The 19,452-nt window shown below is 41.9% G+C and overlaps 1 protein-coding gene across 4 annotated transcripts in view; it reads left to right on the top strand.

The window, feature by feature from the left end:
- ITGB4 (integrin subunit beta 4) overlaps positions 1 to 19,452 on the top strand; it is a 119,797-nt gene that overhangs the window by 77,435 nt on the left and 22,910 nt on the right. For 2 of the 4 annotated variants that reach the window (XM_040330360.1, XM_040330361.1), the window contains exons 21-33: positions 1,695 to 1,798; positions 4,048 to 4,106; positions 4,193 to 4,216; positions 5,018 to 5,166; positions 5,504 to 5,683; positions 8,429 to 8,577; positions 10,496 to 10,703; positions 11,532 to 11,686; positions 12,761 to 12,941; positions 13,063 to 13,200; positions 15,893 to 16,075; positions 17,445 to 17,576; positions 17,839 to 18,066. In XM_040330360.1, coding sequence (XP_040186294.1) covers positions 1,695 to 1,798; positions 4,048 to 4,106; positions 4,193 to 4,216; positions 5,018 to 5,166; positions 5,504 to 5,683; positions 8,429 to 8,577; positions 10,496 to 10,703; positions 11,532 to 11,686; positions 12,761 to 12,941; positions 13,063 to 13,200; positions 15,893 to 16,075; positions 17,445 to 17,576; positions 17,839 to 18,066 — 1,890 coding nt within the window. The remainder of the gene's footprint in view (positions 1 to 1,694; positions 1,799 to 4,047; positions 4,107 to 4,192; positions 4,217 to 5,017; positions 5,167 to 5,503; positions 5,684 to 8,428; positions 8,578 to 10,495; positions 10,704 to 11,531; positions 11,687 to 12,760; positions 12,942 to 13,062; positions 13,201 to 15,892; positions 16,076 to 17,444; positions 17,577 to 17,838; positions 18,067 to 19,452) is intronic. The other 2 variants (XM_040330363.1, XM_040330364.1) reach the window with 1 other exon arrangement.

Raw genomic sequence — 19,452 nt, 5'->3', positions numbered from 1 at the left:
TGCAAAGTTAAATTATAAAGTATTATACAGCATTAGATTTTGAGGGGTGCTGAGAAAGGGGGTCAATTAACCCCTTCCATACAGGGCATTTTCACCCCCTTCCTGCCCAGATCAATTTTTAGTTTTCAGCGCTGTCGCACTTTGAATGACAATTGCGCGGTCATGCAACACTGTACCCAAATTAAATCTTTGTTTTTTCCCCACAAATAGAGCTTGCTTTTGGTGGTATTTGATCACCTCTGCGGTTTTAATTTTCAAAAGAAGAGCGACAATTTTGAAAAAAACACAATATTTTTTACTTTTTGATTTAATAAATATCACATTTTTAAAAAAAATATTGGGCCAGATTCACGTACAGCTGGGGGCAAGTTTACGTAACCGGTTTACGTTACACCGCCACAATTTTTCCGATTTAGTGCCCGATCCACAAAGCACTTACCTGGAAATTTGTGGGGGTGTATCGTAAACAGGTCTGGCGCAAGACGGTCCAATTCAAATTAGGCGCGCTCCCGCGCCAGACGCACTGCGCATGCTCCCGTCGCAAATTTCCCGACGTGCTTTGCGCGAAATTACGACGCGCCGACGTTTTGTGAATCGCGACGTGAAAAAAGATTTACGCCGGGAAAAATAAAAGATTTAAAAAAAATTCAAAAGCGACGCGGGAAAGACAGGCATACTTTAACATGGTGGAGTACTTTTACACCATGTTAAAGGTGCCCTATCTTTGCGACGGAAATCTAACACTCGCGACGACGTAACGACGGGAAGAATCTTTGTGGATCGCCGTAACTCCTAATTTGCATACCCGACGCTGGTTTACGACGCAAACTCCCCCCAGCGGCGGCCGCGGTACTGCATCCTAAGATCCGACAGTGTAAGTCCATTACACCTGTCGGATCTTCTGCCTATCTATGCGTAACTGATTCTATGAATCAGTCGCATAGTTAGAAACAGAGATACGACGGCGTATCAGGAGATACGACGGCGTATCAGGAGATACGCCGTCGTATCTCTTTTGTGAATGTGGCCCATTATTTTTTTCCTCAGTTTAGACCGATACGTATTCTTCTTCTTATTCTTCTATAAAACTGCACTGATTACTGTGTAAATGTGACTGGCAGGGAAGGGGTTACACTAGGGGGTGATAAAGGGGTTAATATGTTGCCAAGGGAGTGATTCTAACTGTAGGGGGAGGGGACTCACAAGGGGAGAAGACCGATGTGTGTTCCTCAGTACTGGGAACACGCATCAATCAAGATGATGTCATCAGTCTGCTGCAGGCAAGAGGATGCATTTACTCAGTCTCCTCTCCCTTTGTGATTTAGCCACAACATTGTAACTTTGTAGGAGTCCATGAGGTGAGCGGCAGCAACAGGGGGCTGGTCTGTTTCAGACACAGGAAACAGCCAAGAACTTTACAGGTACCAGGAATTATGTGATTGTGTCATCTCTGAGCCAGCATCATCAGTGTAGGAAATAGATGTTGACCCTGGATGATGCATAAACACACATGGTGCTGACCTTTTGGAGGGAAAAAGCAGATAAAGGCTTTGTCAGGAGGAGTACTGCGATCTTGGTAAGAGAAGAATAATACCTGTAAATCCTACATGAAAAAATCTATGTGATACTAGGTCCATACTATTGTTACTAGCACTATTAGGTATGGTGGCTACAATAAATGTCTTCTCTTTCAGTCCCATATGGAGTCTCACTGAGGTTGGCTCGCCTTTTCACTGAGAACCTGTCTAAGCCTCAGACAAGGGAATGTGAGCAGCTCCGTCGGGAAGTTGAACAAACGGTAATTAAATACAGTGGGCTGTCCCCCCATGGTACACCCTGTGATGACCTTGTTTCCATTTCTAGTGGCCATTCTTGGTATGAAGTCCAATACATTTTAGTCCTTATAAAACCAAAATTTCAAAGGGCCTCTTCATGAAAGTGCAAATGAATCTCTTCATCCTATAGATAGCCTGCCATCAATAAACCCTCACCTTCAACTTTCCCAAGATTGATGGCAATATTTGTTTGGCTCCTGATTGGTATCACCTAGCTGTACCTACACACCTATACAAGGTCTGACTAAAGGGCTGTTGTTCGAAACCACGGGGCCCCATACACCAACCTAACATGGGGCTTCATACAGCCAATGCTTCAGTTATGAATGAACTCAGTGAGTGATGGGTACCCATCACTCATTGTGTTCATTCAGGAAAGGAAGGGGCTGATAAATATGACATATAGAGTCATTCCCCCACTCTCCATCTTGAAGGATGCTATTGTGTGCTTGCAGCTGCTGGCGGGAAGGAGAGGAGGGAAGCCAGAAGCACTGTGGGGTGGCAATTGGTGGAACCGAATCCTTGTATGGCTTTCAACTGCTGCAAATATACAGGGGATCAGTTCCAGTATATGCTCTCCCTGCCCACATCCAATTCACCCTGTTGCCTGGGCCCCATTGCTGACCCGGGCCTCATACAGGGGGACTAGTGGTACCCTCTTATCCACGGCCCTAACTACCTAACTACAAGGCTTTGTGGTATGACTCTTATGATTTGGATGAATCTAAGGTTTATTATGTGACGCTATTTGAGTACTAACTTTACTATTTGAAGGACAAAAAAGCTTTGGAAATCCATCATCTAATCTGTAGACCAATTAACGTGTATAGTTCTATAGCAGCAGGAAGTGAAAGGAAATTCCTCCAAGATGAAGGAACATCACCACTTCCTCTCCTCCAATCTGTCCAAACCTAAAAAAATAAGTTTTGGTTAGAGATACACTTTTAGGATACATACAAAAAAAAATTGTTTTTGTTTCATTCGTTTTTTTTTTTTTTTCGGAAATTCGGGAAAATCGAAAAAAAAAATGTTCCCGTTTTATTCTGGGTTTTTTTAACGAAAAAAAGCAAAAAAAACGAATAAAACGGGAACTTTTTTTTTCGATTTTCCCGAATTTCCGAAAAAATAGAAAAAACTAATGAAATTTTCGGATTTCCGGAAAAGCAAAAAACGAATAAAATGGAAAAAACGAAATTTCCGGGGGAAAAAACGAATGAAACGAAAATGAAATTTTTTTTACGAAAAAAATTTATTTCGAAAATTTGGGATTTCGGAATTTCTAAAATTCTAAAATTAAAAAAATTGAAATTCCACAATTTCGAAAATTCCACAATTTCGAAAATTCAGATATTTTTTTTGAATTTTCGAATTTAAAAATTTAAAAAATTTTTTTTTGGAATTTTCCATTTTCGATATTTCGAAAATGAAAAATGTGAAATTTCGAAAATTCGAAATTGAAAAATCGAAGATTGAAAAATTCGAAATTTGAAAATGAAAAATGCGAAAATGCAAAATTTTGAAAATCGAAAATGAAAAATTAGAAGATAAAAAAAAAATGAAAAATTAGACATTTCTAAAATTGAAAAATTCGAAAATAGAAAATGAAAAATTCGAAATTTTTAAAAATTCGGGATTTAAAAAAAAAAAAAAAAAAAACATTTCCGAATTTCGGAAATACGAAAATTCGGTAATTTAAAAATTCGGAAATACGATAATTCGGAAATTAAAAATTTGGAAATACGAAAATTCGGAAATTCGAAATTTCGGAAGTCCGAAAATTCGGAAATAAAAAATTTGTTAAAACGAAAATTCAAAATTAACGAATTTGCGAATTTTCGTTAAAAAACAAATTAGAAACTAAACAAATTGCACATGTCTAGTGAATACAATGGCAATAGCCTTGGTAATGTCTCCAGGCTGGTTCATACTTATTTTCTGATAGGGATAATTCGCTTGGTTTTAGGATTACCCAAGGTGATTGCTACACCCACAGCAGGGGCCGGCAACTTCAGTGCTCCATCTGTGGTGACATTACAAATACCGTGGCATGAGGCATGACGAGATTTGTAGTTTCACCATAGCTGGAATGCTAATATTGCCAACCCCGACCTATGGTATTGGCCATACCAATGGAAGACGATGAAGTTGCACATGTACACAATTATCGCTGTCTAATAAGTATTTATCTTACTAATAATGTTTATTCCCATAGCTAAACGAGGTGTATAAAGTGATACCTGGAACACACAAGGTGAAGCAGACCAATTTCCGGTAAGTCTGGCTTCTATTTGATGCATTTACATTCATCTCACAGAATACATTAAATTACAGCTTGTCTACTTCTTGTTTCCTTCTAGGTTACAATCCAATGCAGGCAAAAGGTATGAACACTGCCTTAGTTTTTGGACACCTGTCCACCTTTCTATTTGAACAAACAATATGTATAATTCAAGAAATACAAAATGCCTGATATTTTATCATATCAAAAATTCACCCTAATTTCTCCCTCTCTAATCCCAGTAACACCATTTATTTGTACCCCAGACAATACCTTCCTGCTAACCATTGCTGTGTAACCAGACAAAAGACCTGAACCTGTTGTGAAATCTCTCAGAACGTTCAGAGGTTTTGAAGTAAATTGCTTGTTTTTCAATATCTCCATTCAGGCTTATACAGTATAAGTTCAGGAATCAGTGCAGGAAAAGTCAGCAATCTGGATAACATCAAATAACGGTTGTCCTTTATTGAAATATCATGAATAACAGCTATAAAACAGCCAACTTGTTTTGGCTGCCAGGCCTTAATCATGGCCTGGATTTGGATAGAGTAAGGGAGGGTTATAACCCCTGACAGATTTTGTTCCACCATCTGTGTCCCATTGTGGAGATTTTTCTTCTCTTCCTGTCCCATAGCCAAACAGGAAGTGAGAGGAAATCCCTGCAAATTAAAGGATTTCCTTGGGGACCTAGTGTCCCCATTGGAAGATTTCCCCACTATTACTTTTCTGGGGACAACCCAAAATTTTGGATTTTCTTTTACTTTCACTTTCAATGATAATAGTAAACAGGATAAATAGAGAGGGTGAATCTCCCTAACTGGGGACACAGACAGCAATAAAAACTGACAGGAGTTCTAATCGCATATAATTGACATATAATGATTGGTAATCCATTTTATTACAGACAGGATCACACAATTGCAGACACCGTATTGATGGCTCCAAGAGAAGCTGAACCTGAAATTGTAAAAGTCACAGAGAAACATGTCAACCAAGAGTCTTTCCAAGACTTGAAAGTCACCCCTGGCTACTACACAGTCATATCGGACAGAGGTGAGTGCTACATTTCTCTAATACCAGCATAAACTAAAAGGGACATGGGCTTTGCCCATGCATGGCAACCAATGGGTTATACACACCTATCCTTTACTGCTCCATTGGACTGCCAGGAGTGAAGAGTGTTAGCCATGACTTGGAGCCTAATCAGGTTTTATGACTACTACCCCATGTGACAGCCATGGGTGCCTACCTGACCAGATATTAGCTTTGCCACATGGGAGGTAAGGAAATGGGTCTTGAGCTACTGCTGGCACAATTAAAGGGAACCTGTTGCTTTTTCTCAGAGCATTTATCTTTGCTGTTTGCCTTACCTCTTTGTATTTTTTAATAGATGCCCATGGGCTGGTGGAATTTCAGGAGGGAGTGGAACTTGTGGATGTTCGTGTGCCCCTTTTCATCAGACCAGAAGATGACGATGAGAAGCAGTTATTGGTGGAGGCACTGGATGTTCCCACAGGAATCGCCCACCTGGGAAAGAAAAATGTTAACATTACAATCATCAAGGAGCAAGGTGGGCGCAGTGATGTCCTTTACATGGCTTTTCCATTCATGGTACAGATGTATTACATACTATGGCCGGGATTCAGAAAGGACTTACGCCGACGTATCTATTGATACGCCGCGTAAGTCCACGGATGCGCCGTATTCTTGAAACAAGATACGCCTGAATTCTGGCTCCATCCGACCGACGTAAGTCTCCTACGCCGTCGTATCTTGGGCGCATATTTACGCTGGCCGCAAGGGGCGCTTCCATTGATTTACGCGTTGAATATGTAAATGAGCAAGATACGCCGATTCACGATTCATGTACTTACGCCCGTCGCAGTAATCTACGCCGTTTACGTAAGGTGTACGTCCGGCGTAAGTTTACCCCTCATAAGGCAGGGGTAAATCATGTTAAGGTATGGGCGCGGGAACAGCCTTGTATTTTACATTGTTTACGTAAGTCGTACGTGAATGGGGCTAGGCGTAGGTTACGTTCACGTCAAAGGCATTGAGCCATCGTATCTTAGGGAGTATATGCAACGTGATTCTAAGCATGCGCGCGCATGCGCCGTTTGTTCGACCATTCATTTACATGGGGTCACGCTTCATTTTAATACAGCACGCCCACTACCTTGCTACTTTGAATTAAGCGGGCTTACGCCGGCCCATTTACGCTACGCCTCCGTAACTTAGGGAACAAGTGCTTTGTGAATACTGTTCTTGCCTCTCTGTTACGTCGGCGTAGCGCATATGAGATGTGCTACGCCCGCTCAAATATACGCCGCTCTACGTGAATCCCGGCCTATATGTCTGACTTGTACTGGCCATGCATATAGCAATATGATAATTCAGTGTAATTATCCTGACATTTATCACACTAAATGGGCAAATCGTTCATTGTCATCAGAAAGAAAAGATCAGGCTTGATAGCAAATGAAGTCGAGTTGGAGGCAAAACAATCCTTTTCCTATTTGTTGTATTGAACAAGAATAATTTATTGTACACTATATTACCAAAAGTATTGTTACACCTGCCTTTACAGGCACGTGAACTTTAATGGCATCCCAGTCTTAGTCCGTAGAGTTCAATATTTAGTTGCCCCACACTTTGCACCTATAACAGCTTCAACTCTTCTGGGAAGGCTGTCCACAAGGTTTAGGAGCGTGTCTATGGAAATGTTTGACCATTCTTCCAGAAGCACATTTGTGAGGTCAGGCACTGATGTTGGACAAGAAGGCCTGGCTCACAGTCTCTGCTGTAATTCATCCCAAAGGTGTTCTATCGGGTTGAGGTCAGAACTCATCTGTGTATTTATGGACCTTGCTTTGTGGACTGCTGCACAGTCATGTTGGAATAGGAAGAGGCCATCCCCAAACTGTTCCCACAAAGTTGGGAGCATGAAATTGTCCAAAATGTCTTGGTATGCTGACGCCTTAAGCGTTCCCTTTACTGGAACTAGGCCAAGCCCAACCCTTGAAAAACAACCCCACACCATAATCCCCCCTCCACCAAATGATTTGGACCAGTGCACAAAGTAAAGTCCATAAAGACATGGAATAGCGAGTTTGGGGTGGAGGAACTTGACTGGACTGACCTCAACCCGATAGAACACCTTTGGGATGAGTTAGAGTGCAGGCCGCCTCTATGAATGCTTCTATGCATTCCGATTGAGTGCAAATGACAGTTGGGTGTCAGAGGAGGAAAATTACTACTGAACTAGAAGACCTAAGCACAAAGGACACATCACACTGAAGATAAGGATTTTTTCTTTGTGCAGATGTCATCCTTTTTATATGTAAACTTTGGTTTTAACATGACATATTCAAAGAAACATAAGATTTCTCATTACAAATAATCCATGTCACCACTTGTCTCCACCCCCTACCCACCTCCGAGCACAGTTCCTTGGTTCCACCCCTTACCTACCTCTGAGCACCGTTCCTTGGTTCCCCCCTCTACCCACCTCTAAGCACTGTTCCTTCATTCCACCCCCTACCCAACTCCAAGCACAGTTCCTTGTTTCCACCCCCTACCCACCTATGAGAACCATTACTTGGTTCCACCCCTTACCCACCTCCGAGCACCGTTCCTTGGTTCCACCCCTACACACCTCTGAGCACCGGTCCTTGGTTCCACCCCCTACCCACCTCCACGCACTGTTCCTTGGTTCCACCCCCTACCCACCTCTGAGCACAGTTCCTTGGTTCCACCCCCGATCCACCGTTCCTTGATTCCACCCCCTACCCACCTCCCAGTACTTTTAGAGAATACAGAACGAAGTAACAATTGTGGTGCTAAATAATTTGGAATTTGTTTATGATAACAAGAAAAGCAGTAAAATTAGATCCATTGCAGCCAGCAACATTGGACCATCTGCAACAAAATAACCCCATCCCCAGCAACAACAACAGATCTCCCTGTAGCCAACATCAATTGACCTCTCTCTTAGCAGTAGGCCCCCCAACAACACAAGACCCACCCCCAGAAACAATATAGCCCCCATCAGCAACAATAGACCTCCCCCTGCAAAAATATATCCTCTCCAGCAACAATAGATGCCCTAGCAGCTAGCATCAATAGACCCAGCACCTCTTGTCATTACATACGTTCAGTGCTGGAGGTGCCAGAACTGTGTTTCCGCTGAAAAAAAGCCCTGCAAATAATGATTCTGATCATACAAAGCAACTCCTATAATTGTAACATAGGTGACTTTTTGTAAAGTCTTACACCAGAGCTATGATATCTTGATAAACCTCTCCCTATATTACAGCTAAGAGTATAGTGTCCTTTGTGAAGCCAGCGTATACCTACAGCCGCCATGAACAATTAGCACGTGTTCCTGTTTCTCGGGAAATTCTGCAGAGTGGTAAATCACAGGTTACCTACCGCTCAAAGGATCTGACGGCTCGTGAGGGCAAGGTAAAGGCTCATCTCCATTTTATTTTATTTTTTTGTGTTGATTATGATGACTGTTTTTACATGCTTTATGATTTGAATAGATAGATAGATACGCTTAGTGCAGCAAGATCAACCCTCCATCCACTGACTTTCTACATTAGAAATAAGCTCAGACTGTCCTCCGCCTCTTTGTTTTCAAGATCCATGGGGGAATGCCCCGGCCCACATCTCATTAAAGAAAAAAAAGACTTTGAGTTAGGCTAGAGATGAGTTCCGAGCTTCACATAAGCTGTTCATCAACTCAGATGTCGGATTGTGTGATTGTGACACATGTGCCATAGGAATCACAAGCTGGAATTAGGATCGCAGGGAGAAATATCAACATCCTGAGATATGCAGAAGATACCACACTAATGGCAAAAAGTAGAGAAGAACTAAAGAGTCTCTCAATGAAGGTGAAAGAGGAGAGCCCAAAAATTGGCCTGAAATTCAACATTAAGAAAACTAAGATCATGGCAACCGGTCCCATCACTTCTAGGCAAATAGAAGGAGAAAAAATGGAAACTGTGACAGATTTTATCTTCTTAGGCTCCAAGATTACAGCAAACAGTGACTGTAGCTATGACATAAAGAAGAACATTTGCTTCTTGGGAGGAAAGCAATGGCAAAACTAGACAACATTATAAAAGCAGAGACATCACCCTACTGACAAAATGGCGTATAGTCAAAGCTGTGGTATTCCCAGTAGTAACTTATGGCTGTAAAATTTGGACCATAAGGAAGGCTGAATGCCGAAAAATGTATGCCTTTGAACTATGGTGTTGGAAAAGACTCTTGAAAGTCCCTTGGACACCAAAAAGATCAAACCAGTCAATCTTAAAGGAAATCAACCCTGAATAGTCACTGGAAGAACAGATCTTGAAGCTGAAACTCAAATACTTTGGCCACCTAATGCAAAGAGAGGAGTCTTTGGAAAAGACCCTGATGCTGGGAGACATGGAAGGAAAAGAGGACAACAGAAAACAAGATAGATAGATGGCATCATCGAAACAATAAATGAACAAGCTCCGTGAGGCAGTGGCGGACAGAAAAGCCTGGCGCGCTATGGTCCATGAGGTCACAAAGAGTCAGACACGACTGAACAACAAGTGACCCTTATTAAGATAGGAATGTACCCATTTTTTTCTTCTAACTGCATGATTGTGCTTAAGTTTTCTGCAGTAAATCACTTCTATATTTTCTATGTGGGACATTTATTGTTATTTTAAAAAAAAATGTAACTGTTATTTACATTTTTTGTAAATTGATTCTTAGAACTGAACTGCATAGTCATACTAGTCCATAACAAAGCAGTGCATTAGACCAGTGGTCATCAACCCTGTCCTGCAGGGCCCACTAACAGGCCAGGTTTGCAAGATAACTGAAATACATCACAGCTGATATAATTTGCTCCTCAGTGATTGCAGTATTCTAGACTGCATCTCCCCAAGGTAATACATAAAACCTGGCCTGTTAGTGGGCCCTGCAGGACAGGGTTGATGACCACTGCATTAGACCACTCTTACCCCAGTCAATGGCTTTTCAAAAGTATATTGCCAACCTTAGAAGCTGCAGATTTGGTTTGCATGCCTTTTGCATCTATGACCTACATTTACACATTTATATTTAAATCCTTAGTTTACAGTACTTCCCTAGTGTGTATGGGAAAAAATACAACCCTGAGTCACCCAGAGTTTTCTTAAATGTTTGTATTGAGGCCTATATTGGTTATTGGCTTTTTCACACCAGCAGCCATGGAGGAACCGTGCCGATTCACCAATCCTGGCACATTGACATGTTATACCCATTGACATGTTACATGTAAGAATATGGAAATATGCTGGTATTTACATGATTACACATTAACTTTTCGGTGTCCCTTTCTTCTCCCCTGTTTCAGGATTATGCATTCTCAGAAGGTGACCTGGCATACCAAGGAGATGACACACTCTCAGAGATCACAGTTCCTTTGCTTGGCCGGTCAGAGGTGGACACCTTGTTGGGAAACCGCCAGGTCAAACAGTTTCTGCTGGAGCTTAGTAATCCAAAGTATGGGGCCAAGATTGGCAAATACCCACAATGCACCATCACCATTGACGACAGCCCAGGTGAGAAGTGACATTTTCAGCATAAGATTATTAACAAAAATAATATATTATATGTTATACTGCCATTTTCTTTGTGATAACATCACCTAAAAAGAAAAAGCATTATGGCTGACCTTGATGTTGGGGTAGGAGTTAGAATCAAGATAATTAAAAATATGGATTGCTGCCATTGCTGACCTCTTTCGGGTTGCTTGGCTGCAATGCTGGGCCTTTGGCTTCAATACTGGAATAATTATAAAGATAAGGAATTTTGACTTTTCTCCTAACTTCTAGATCTACATAGACTGCTGGCCATACACTTTGCAAATTGTGTGCGTAACGGAGCAAAATTCACATTGTGTTTGGCCCTGTCGACCCCCTCCTAACCAACATTCTTCTATAGAAAAATAAAAGGAACCAGTGTTTTGATGTAAAATAAAGTACTAGGTTTTCTAAAATACCTCAAATATACATTAACTAACCCAGCAGCCTTTTAGTCAAGAATTATGTATATCAAGCCATAGATTGGCGGACCAATCATTAGGATAGTCGGTAGGCTGCTTCATCACAAACCTAGAACAATCCTTTTTACCTAACCCAGGTTCTATTCTGTTGCACGTGAAGTGAAAGGAATTCTTCCTTTTCTGTTAGGAAGTAGGGACAGTTTTTAATCCGTTACAGAGATTTTGAAGTACAGTGGTCGTATTCCTCTTATTCCCTCTTAGCTTGTTATATACAGTTACATTGTTAGTAAAAAATTAAAAGTAAAACAAAAAAGACAATTACACATTTGGACAAAGCTAATAAATACCTGCCTCATCTATGATATCCTTCTTACTTCCGATTTAGCAACAGAGGTTGTGGAGAAGGTAATGCCTGTGCAGTCCCTACAGTCACCACGTGGCAAGATTGGTGCCCCCATCAACCTTAACGCCCAGGCGATCAATGCTAGGAAAATCCGACTTAACTGGATACCCCCATCTGGAAAACCAGCTGGGTACAAGGTAAGCACCTCTGTTGTCTATCCTGGGAGATGTGATCATGTTACCTTTGGAATGCTGTAATACATTGATTTGTGTGATGTACTGATTCCATATTCCATGCTAGGTACTGCCTTTTTTTATTGTGTATACTTTTTTAGTGTTATCAGGTGTTTAAAGCAAAGTTGTTACCACACTGACCCACTCATACAGGGCAAAGCACAAGTTTGCTTTACTCCCTGCATTCCCAGCCTTTCCATCTATCCTCCACTGATCTGTTCAGCTGTCAGAGGTGAAGGAAATACCTGGTACTATCAATTATAGAGCAGAATACGGGTTACTCCCATTCCTCATGTGATAGTGCTGGTACTTGGTGATTGGTCTGGGGATGTCACATGGGAATGTCCTAAGCCCTGTGTAAGCTCTCATCCGAGTAATTCAGAGTTGCTTTTCCTCATCTCCTGTGATTGGAAAGCAAAAGGAAGGTAAGAATGTGCTTCTGGGGTGGGTGGCATTAAAGTGAACCTGTTTCTTTGAATAAGGAAAAAAATTGGCTGCACACTGACGTTCTTGAAGTCCATTTATTGAATGTTCCATACAAACAATGACACACCAATAGCCGGAACAGAGGTGGACTAGTTTCGCACAGCTACACTGTGCTTACTCATCTGGTGATAGCCTCCCTATTGATCCTTTAAGGTGACGTGGGGTCCACCTAAGTTTTGCACATAATTTAACTAACTGTGTCTCTCTGGATCTGTTGATCATTTGGGCAAATCTTCAAATGGCATACACCTGTTTAAGGGGGTGATTTACTCTCACTTTGGAGAGATTTTCACTACTTCTTGTTGTGTTTGTGAGAGAGGAAGTAAAGAGAATCTAGCCAAGGAATGCAACCAAACAAAACTAAAGAGAAACCGCTATAGCTTAATATTTACATTGAAGGTTACATTGCATTTATGAGATATGGAAGGTGGCTTTACATGACTCTTGTACTATATAGTTATCCTCATGGTTCACGTTCCAACAATTGTTATGTTAGAACATTAGTTTGCCTCCTAAAAAACATAATCTATGATGATGGTGATCTTTGTCTAGGTGCGGTACTGGATTCAAGGAGACTCAGAGTCAGATGCTACTGTTATGGACACAAAGTTACCTACAGCCGATCTAGGCAATCTGTACCCATACTGTGACTATGAGATGCGAGTGTGTGCCTACAATACGCAGGAGGAGGGGCCTTATTCAGATGTTGTGACATGCCAGACCCCTGAGGATGGTAAGCATTATTACTGTGAGGGTTTTTTCAGAAAATGGGTCTTTCTGTTTCATGAGAAATGACGAGGACTACTGCTTGCTTGTGAATAAGCTCATTCCCTGTCCACTTTTATCTTCCACAGTTCCAAGTGAACCAGGCCGGTTGGCTTTCAATGTAATTTCCAGCACTGTGACACAGCTGAGCTGGGCAGAGCCTGCAGAGACCAATGGCAATATCACAGCATATGAAGTTAACTATGGCATGGTCAATGAGGATAACCGTGAGTGTCTGCCAATTATTTAGAAAAGGGAGAGTACTAATCATTATATGCATATTACTCTCTTGAAAGTGTTTTTAATCCTATTGTATTTTAACCACTGCACTTATGGCGCATTTCTCTTCCCATTCTGCCAATAATTTACATACTTACTGTCTTCTGTCTTTATTTATATTCTTTATGTAGCTGTAGACAGATGAACCATGTTGTCTATTCAGCATAGAGCTGTGATTTAGAATAAGGTTATGCTATTGAGACAGTTGATTGGGGAACACAGTAATAGTGGGTATAGGAATAAGTGTGCCCATCTTTACGTATGCATAAAAATATATGTAAGAATTACACTGGTGATTTGGTTGAAGGCATAAGTTACATAGATATAGTTTCTCAGGTTAAGTATGTTATGTAATGTCAAATGAGACTTTATATTTCTGTATAGGCAGCTAAAGTCATGGCCTGTGTAAGGGCCACTGGAGAGTCACATAGCCACCCACAGATCATGTTCATAAATTTCAGTAATCCATTATTGTGTATAGCCTACTACCCTGACCCTAAGTCCTCAAGTACCCCCCAACAGGCCATTTTTGGGAACTTCCCTTAGATAAAATAGCTCTTAACAATACCATGTAATTGATATTGATTTAAAGCAGCTGTGTAAAGTAAAGGAAGACCTGAAAACATGGACCATTGGGGGTACTTGAGGACTGAGGTTAAGAACCACTGGAATAGGGCACTGCTCACTTACAGGTCACCTCACCCACCCTGAATCTACTTAAAACTCAATTGCTAGATGAGTATGGCAATTGGTTTGCCCCACTCTCTTAGTTTTCAGGTCTAGGTTTTCTGTCTCCCTCCGGGACTCATCATCTCTCCCCAAAAGCCCTCCTCTCCTAACCTCCGTAAAACTAAATCTAGTCCTCTCATAAACCTTCATATTAACCCTAACAGTGACCTTCCCTTCCTTACCAGCATCCTTTGAAATCTTTTTAGAAAGGAACTGGTAGACATTGGTGCAGAGTGAAGAACCCTAGAAACTTCTAATCACCTTCACTAAAGAACATCACATTTTTGATATCAGTGTATATATATACAGTATTTGTATATAAAATATATCATATATCATGATGGATATCTATACTGATATGGACTGGGTAATGTGTTAGGAACAAAAGGAAAGCACATAATTTGATGGAAATGAAAATCATCAACCTACAGAGGGCAGAATTCAACAACACTAGGTATATCAAAGTTAAAAAATGATGCAGCAAGCTAGTCCATTTTGCTAAAATTTCATTGCAACAACTCAAAATGGTGCTCAGTAGTTTGTATGGCCCCCAAGTGCTTGTATGCATGCCTGACAACATCAGGGGCATGTTCCCAATGAGAGAACGGATGGCGTCTTGGGGTATTTTCCCCCAGATCAGAACCAGGGCATCACTGAGCTCCTGAAGACACTAAGGTGCAACCTGGTGGCGTCAGATGGACCAAAACATAATGTCCCAGAGGTTTTCTATTGCATTTAGGTCAGGTGAGCGTGGGGGCCATTCAATGATATCAATTCCTTCATCCTCCAGAAACTGGCTGCATACTCTCGAGTCTCGCCACATAAGGCCAGGCAGTGACGTGCACCAGGTGGAACCCAGGACCCAGTGCACAGCACAGGATCTGACAATGGGTCCAAGGATTTCATCCCGATAACTAATGGCAGTCAAGGTGCCATTGTCTAGCCTGTAGAGGTATGTGCGTCCCTCCATAGATATGCCTCCCCAGACCATCACTGACCCACCACCAAACCAGTCACGCTGAACGATGTTACAGGCAGCATAAAGTTCTCAGCGGTTTCTCACGTCTGTCACATGCTCAGGGTGAACCTGCTCTCATCTGTAAAAAGCACAGGGCGCCAGTGGTGGCCCTGCCAATTCTGGTGTTCAATGGAAAATGTGAATTGAGCTCCACAGTGTCTGGCAGTGAGTAAAGAAAACACTAGAGAACGTCAGACCTCCCCCATGAAGTCTGTTTCTGATTGTTTGGTCAGAGACATTCACACCAGTGGCCTGCTGGAGGTCATTTTGTAGGGCTCTGGCATTGCTCATCCTGTTGATCCCTGCACAAAGGAGCAGATACTGGTCCTGCTGATGCGTTAAGGACCTTCTACGGCTCTGTCCAGCTCTCCTAGAGTAACTGTCTGTCTCCTGGAATCTCCTCCATGCTCTTGAGACTGTTCTGGGAGACACTTATTGATGTGCCATCCTGGAGGAGTTGGACTACCTGTGCAACCTTTATAGGGTCCAAGTATCGCCTCGTGCTACCAGTAGTGACACTGACCCTAGCCAAATGCAAAACTAGTAAAAAACTGCCAGAAAAGATGAGTAGGGAAAAAAATGTCAGACACTTCCACCTGAAAAAACATTCCTGTTTTGGAGGTCGTCTCATTGTTGCCCATCTAGTGCACCTGTTGTTAATTTCATTAACTGCAAAGCAACTAAAAACTGATTAACAACCCCCTCTGTATACACCCCTCCCCCTCTGCTACTTAACTGACCAGATTAATATCCCAGGAGTTTAATTTACTTGATGCTATACTCTAATTAAAAAGTGTTTCTTATTTTCTTGTTTAAAAAAAAAAGTGTTTCTTAAAAAATGTTTTTAGCAGTGTGTATATATACTGTATACTCATACTTTGTATTTGTGGCAGAACCCATCGGACCCATGAAGAAAGTTCAGCTCAATGGTCCAAAGAAGCGAATGGTACTCATTGAGAATTTACGGGAGTCTCAGCCATACAGATACACTGTGAAAGCCTGTAATAGCGCTGGCTGGGGACCAGAGAGAGAGGCTTCCATGAACCTTGCAACTCAACCAACTCGTCCAATGTCCAGTGAGTACATCCAAAGCTGATGTGATCGATATCACACTACACAATACATAGGTTACAATCTTGTGTAATAGTATTGCAGCATTTGTGAAGTTGAGGCTATCACACATGACACTGTTAGTGGCTTGAAGGAAATGTATAGTGGTTCAGTACTTTATTTATTGTGGTCAGCGCTAAGAATTTTTTTTTTTAAGTTTTCTTTTTAAGGCCTCGTACACACGACCGTTTTCCTCGACAGAATCTATCAAGAAACTTGGTGGCAGAGCTTTTTTGCCGAGGGAAACGGTCGTGTGTATGTTTTTCGTCAAGAAAACTGTTGTGGAACTTGACGAGAAAAAAAGAGAACAAGTTCTCTTTTTCCTCGTCGGGTGTTTGAATTTCCTCGTCGTGTTTCTTGTCGGGCTGGTTTACGACGAGAAACACGTTCGTGTGTATGCTTAGAAACCCGCACATGCTCAGAATAAAGTATGAGATGGGAGCGTGCCTTCGGTAAAAGTAGGGTTTGTAATGGAGATAGCACATTCGTCACGCTGTAACAGACTGAAAAGCGCGAATCGTCTCTCACCAAACCTTTACTTAACACGCAGTAACATGAAATTTGCAAAAGCAGCCCCAAGGGTGGCGCCAGTGGAATCGAACTTCCCCTTTATAGTGCTGTGGTACGTGTTGTACGTCACAGCGTTTGAGAACAACGAGATTTTGTCTTGACAGTGTTTACGCAAAGAAAGCTTGTCAAGATTCTCGACAAGCCTAATAAGGAACTCGTCGAGGAAAACGATGTTTAATTTACGACGAGTTCCTTGGTCGTGTGTATGAGGCCTTAGTCAAGTAAATTTTAAATTTTATTTTTATATTGAGCATATTTGAGCCAGCAGGTGGTGCTGTAGGCATCTTTCATGTTTTCCAGGCTCAGTATTTGCTTCATTGATTTAAAATTCAATTGCTTACTGAATTCAATAGGGAAAGTTGAAATGTACAAATACAGGTTGATTTGCATTGCAATGACTCAAAGCAGTGCCTCAAGACAGGTAGTGCATGTGTTCCTGTACCTTTAGCTACCCACAGTTATCTGGGAATTTGTCATTGCAAATTAATAGTACAAAGCACACTCCATATAAAACATGGGTATTAAGCAAAACACCAGGCAAACACCTAAATGCAAAAGCAATTTTACCTGTCAGATTAATTGTATTTCTGTTGATGCGGTTCTGACATTTACTGTATCCATCACACAGCACTGTCTGGCAGGATAAGAGACCTGTCTACAGTTTCCCTTTTAATATTGGTACATTTGGTGGTACTTTACGTCAGAAATACTTACTGAGAGTTTTGTGAGAACTGCTTTTGTAACTCTCACTGCTGTTACTTGCAGTTCCTATTATTCCGGATGTTCCAATTATTGATGCAGAGGGTGGAGAGGATTATGACAGCTATCTCATGTACAGTACAGATGTAATGCGATCTCCAGTTGGAAGCAAGAGACCCAGTGTGTCTGATGAATCGGGTAAGTAGATCCCTTTATAATGACATATAGCTTAGTGGAAAGGGTGGATATTTAGAACAGTCCAGACCTGCCTGCTGCTGATGTTGTCTCATTAATTATACTGTCATAAAGACCAGACAACGGGTTTCTAGTTACATAGTGCAGTCTCAGTCTGCCGGCTGTTAGCAACACACTGTCCCCTCAGCTTAAAATTGTATATTTCCCACCCACCCTTTTCCCTTAAATGTTTGCTCCCCATCTAAGTCACCCCTGTCCCTTGAAGGCCGGCGCTGGAAGTACGTCCCCCTCCTGGGCTCAGGACTGGATCTACGTCACATCACATGGAAGACTGATGAAGAGGTCATCCCACGACTGTCTGTCAGCAGTGCCATGTCCACCGACACAGAGAGCCTCCAGGACCAAGTGGACAGTGGCAGTTTCTTGGTGAGGAGAGGGACCATGCGTGCTCCAGCAACAGCAGAAGATAACACCAAGATGGTGGGGGTGTCAGGTATTGTATGTTTGCCTCCCTTCCCTTACCCCCCTCCCATCAGTGTAAGGTGCTAACAGCCTGCAGTTGCATGATTGTCTTGTCTGCACTTGTAATCAGTATGGTGACTTAATTCATGGAAATTGGGACTATCAGCTGAACTTCTGTTCTGGAAATACTTTTCTGCTTATGCTAATGTTCACTGCATACATAAAGTAATATACACTATATGGCCAAATATATGTGAACACCTAACTATCACATCACATGTGTGCGGACATCCCTCCAAATCATCGAGTTTGGTGTTTCCAGTGAAGGATACTGTTAAGGCTACAGCATACTAAGACATTTAAGACTTTTCTGCACTTCCAAACTAGTGACACTGGATGACTATACCCCTGTGCACAAAGATAACTTCATAAGAACATGATTTGTGAGGAGCTCTAGTGGCCTGCACAGAGTCCTAACCTCAACCCAACTGAACGCCGTTAGGAAGAATTGGAATGCTGATAGTAACTGACCTTACAAATGCTCTTTTTGGGCACAGTTCTTACGGACACACTCCAAAATCTTCTTGAAAGCCTTCCTGGAAGAGTTGCGACTGTTTTCACTATGAGGGGACATGGAATAGGACTCCATTTTAATGCCAATCGTTTTGGATTGATATGTCCAACAGGTTTGTATAGGCAGGAAGTTCAGGGTCAGATATCCACATATTTTAGCCATATAGTGTATATTGCTTTACATATACACATTTCAGCTTATACTGCATGAAGAAAATATATTATGTGGCTTGTCTGCCCTGTATGGACAAGAAAGTTAGGAAAAATCAAATGTTATAAGAGAACATTTTGACTCTTTTAAACAGCATTAGCAGAACAGTAGCAGTGAGATAGAGGCGCATGGACATTCATACAACTCCAAAAATTATACAGGCGTGGGAATTTTTGTCATGCAGTATAATAATTGCTTGAAATATAGTGGATGATCATGTCTTTTCCTTGCTAGGCTATGGTTTACAGCAACATTTTTCCACTTAAGGGCTGGATTCAATGTATGTGAATGCATGGAGGGCCGCATTCACCTGCTAATAAATTAAGATAAGATTACACAGCCCCCACACCTCTGGCCCCCTCTACATTACACAGCCCCCGCACCTCTGGCCCCCTCTACAATACACAGCCCCCGCACCTCTAGACCCCTTTACGCTACACAGCGCCGCACCTCTGGACCCCTTTACATTACACAGCCCCCTGCACCTCTGGCCCCCTTTACATTACACAGCCCCCTGCACACCTTTACATTACACAGACCCCACACCTATGGACCCCTTTACATTACACAGCCCCCACACCTCTGGACCCCTTCACATTACACAGACCCTACACCTCTGGACCCCTTTACATT

Source organism: Rana temporaria, chromosome 12, assembly GCF_905171775.1.
Source record: "Rana temporaria chromosome 12, aRanTem1.1, whole genome shotgun sequence".
Taxonomy (NCBI): domain Eukaryota; kingdom Metazoa; phylum Chordata; class Amphibia; order Anura; family Ranidae; genus Rana; species Rana temporaria.
The sequence above is the reverse complement of the archived record's forward strand: the minus strand, read 5'-3'. Positions and strand labels throughout refer to the sequence as shown.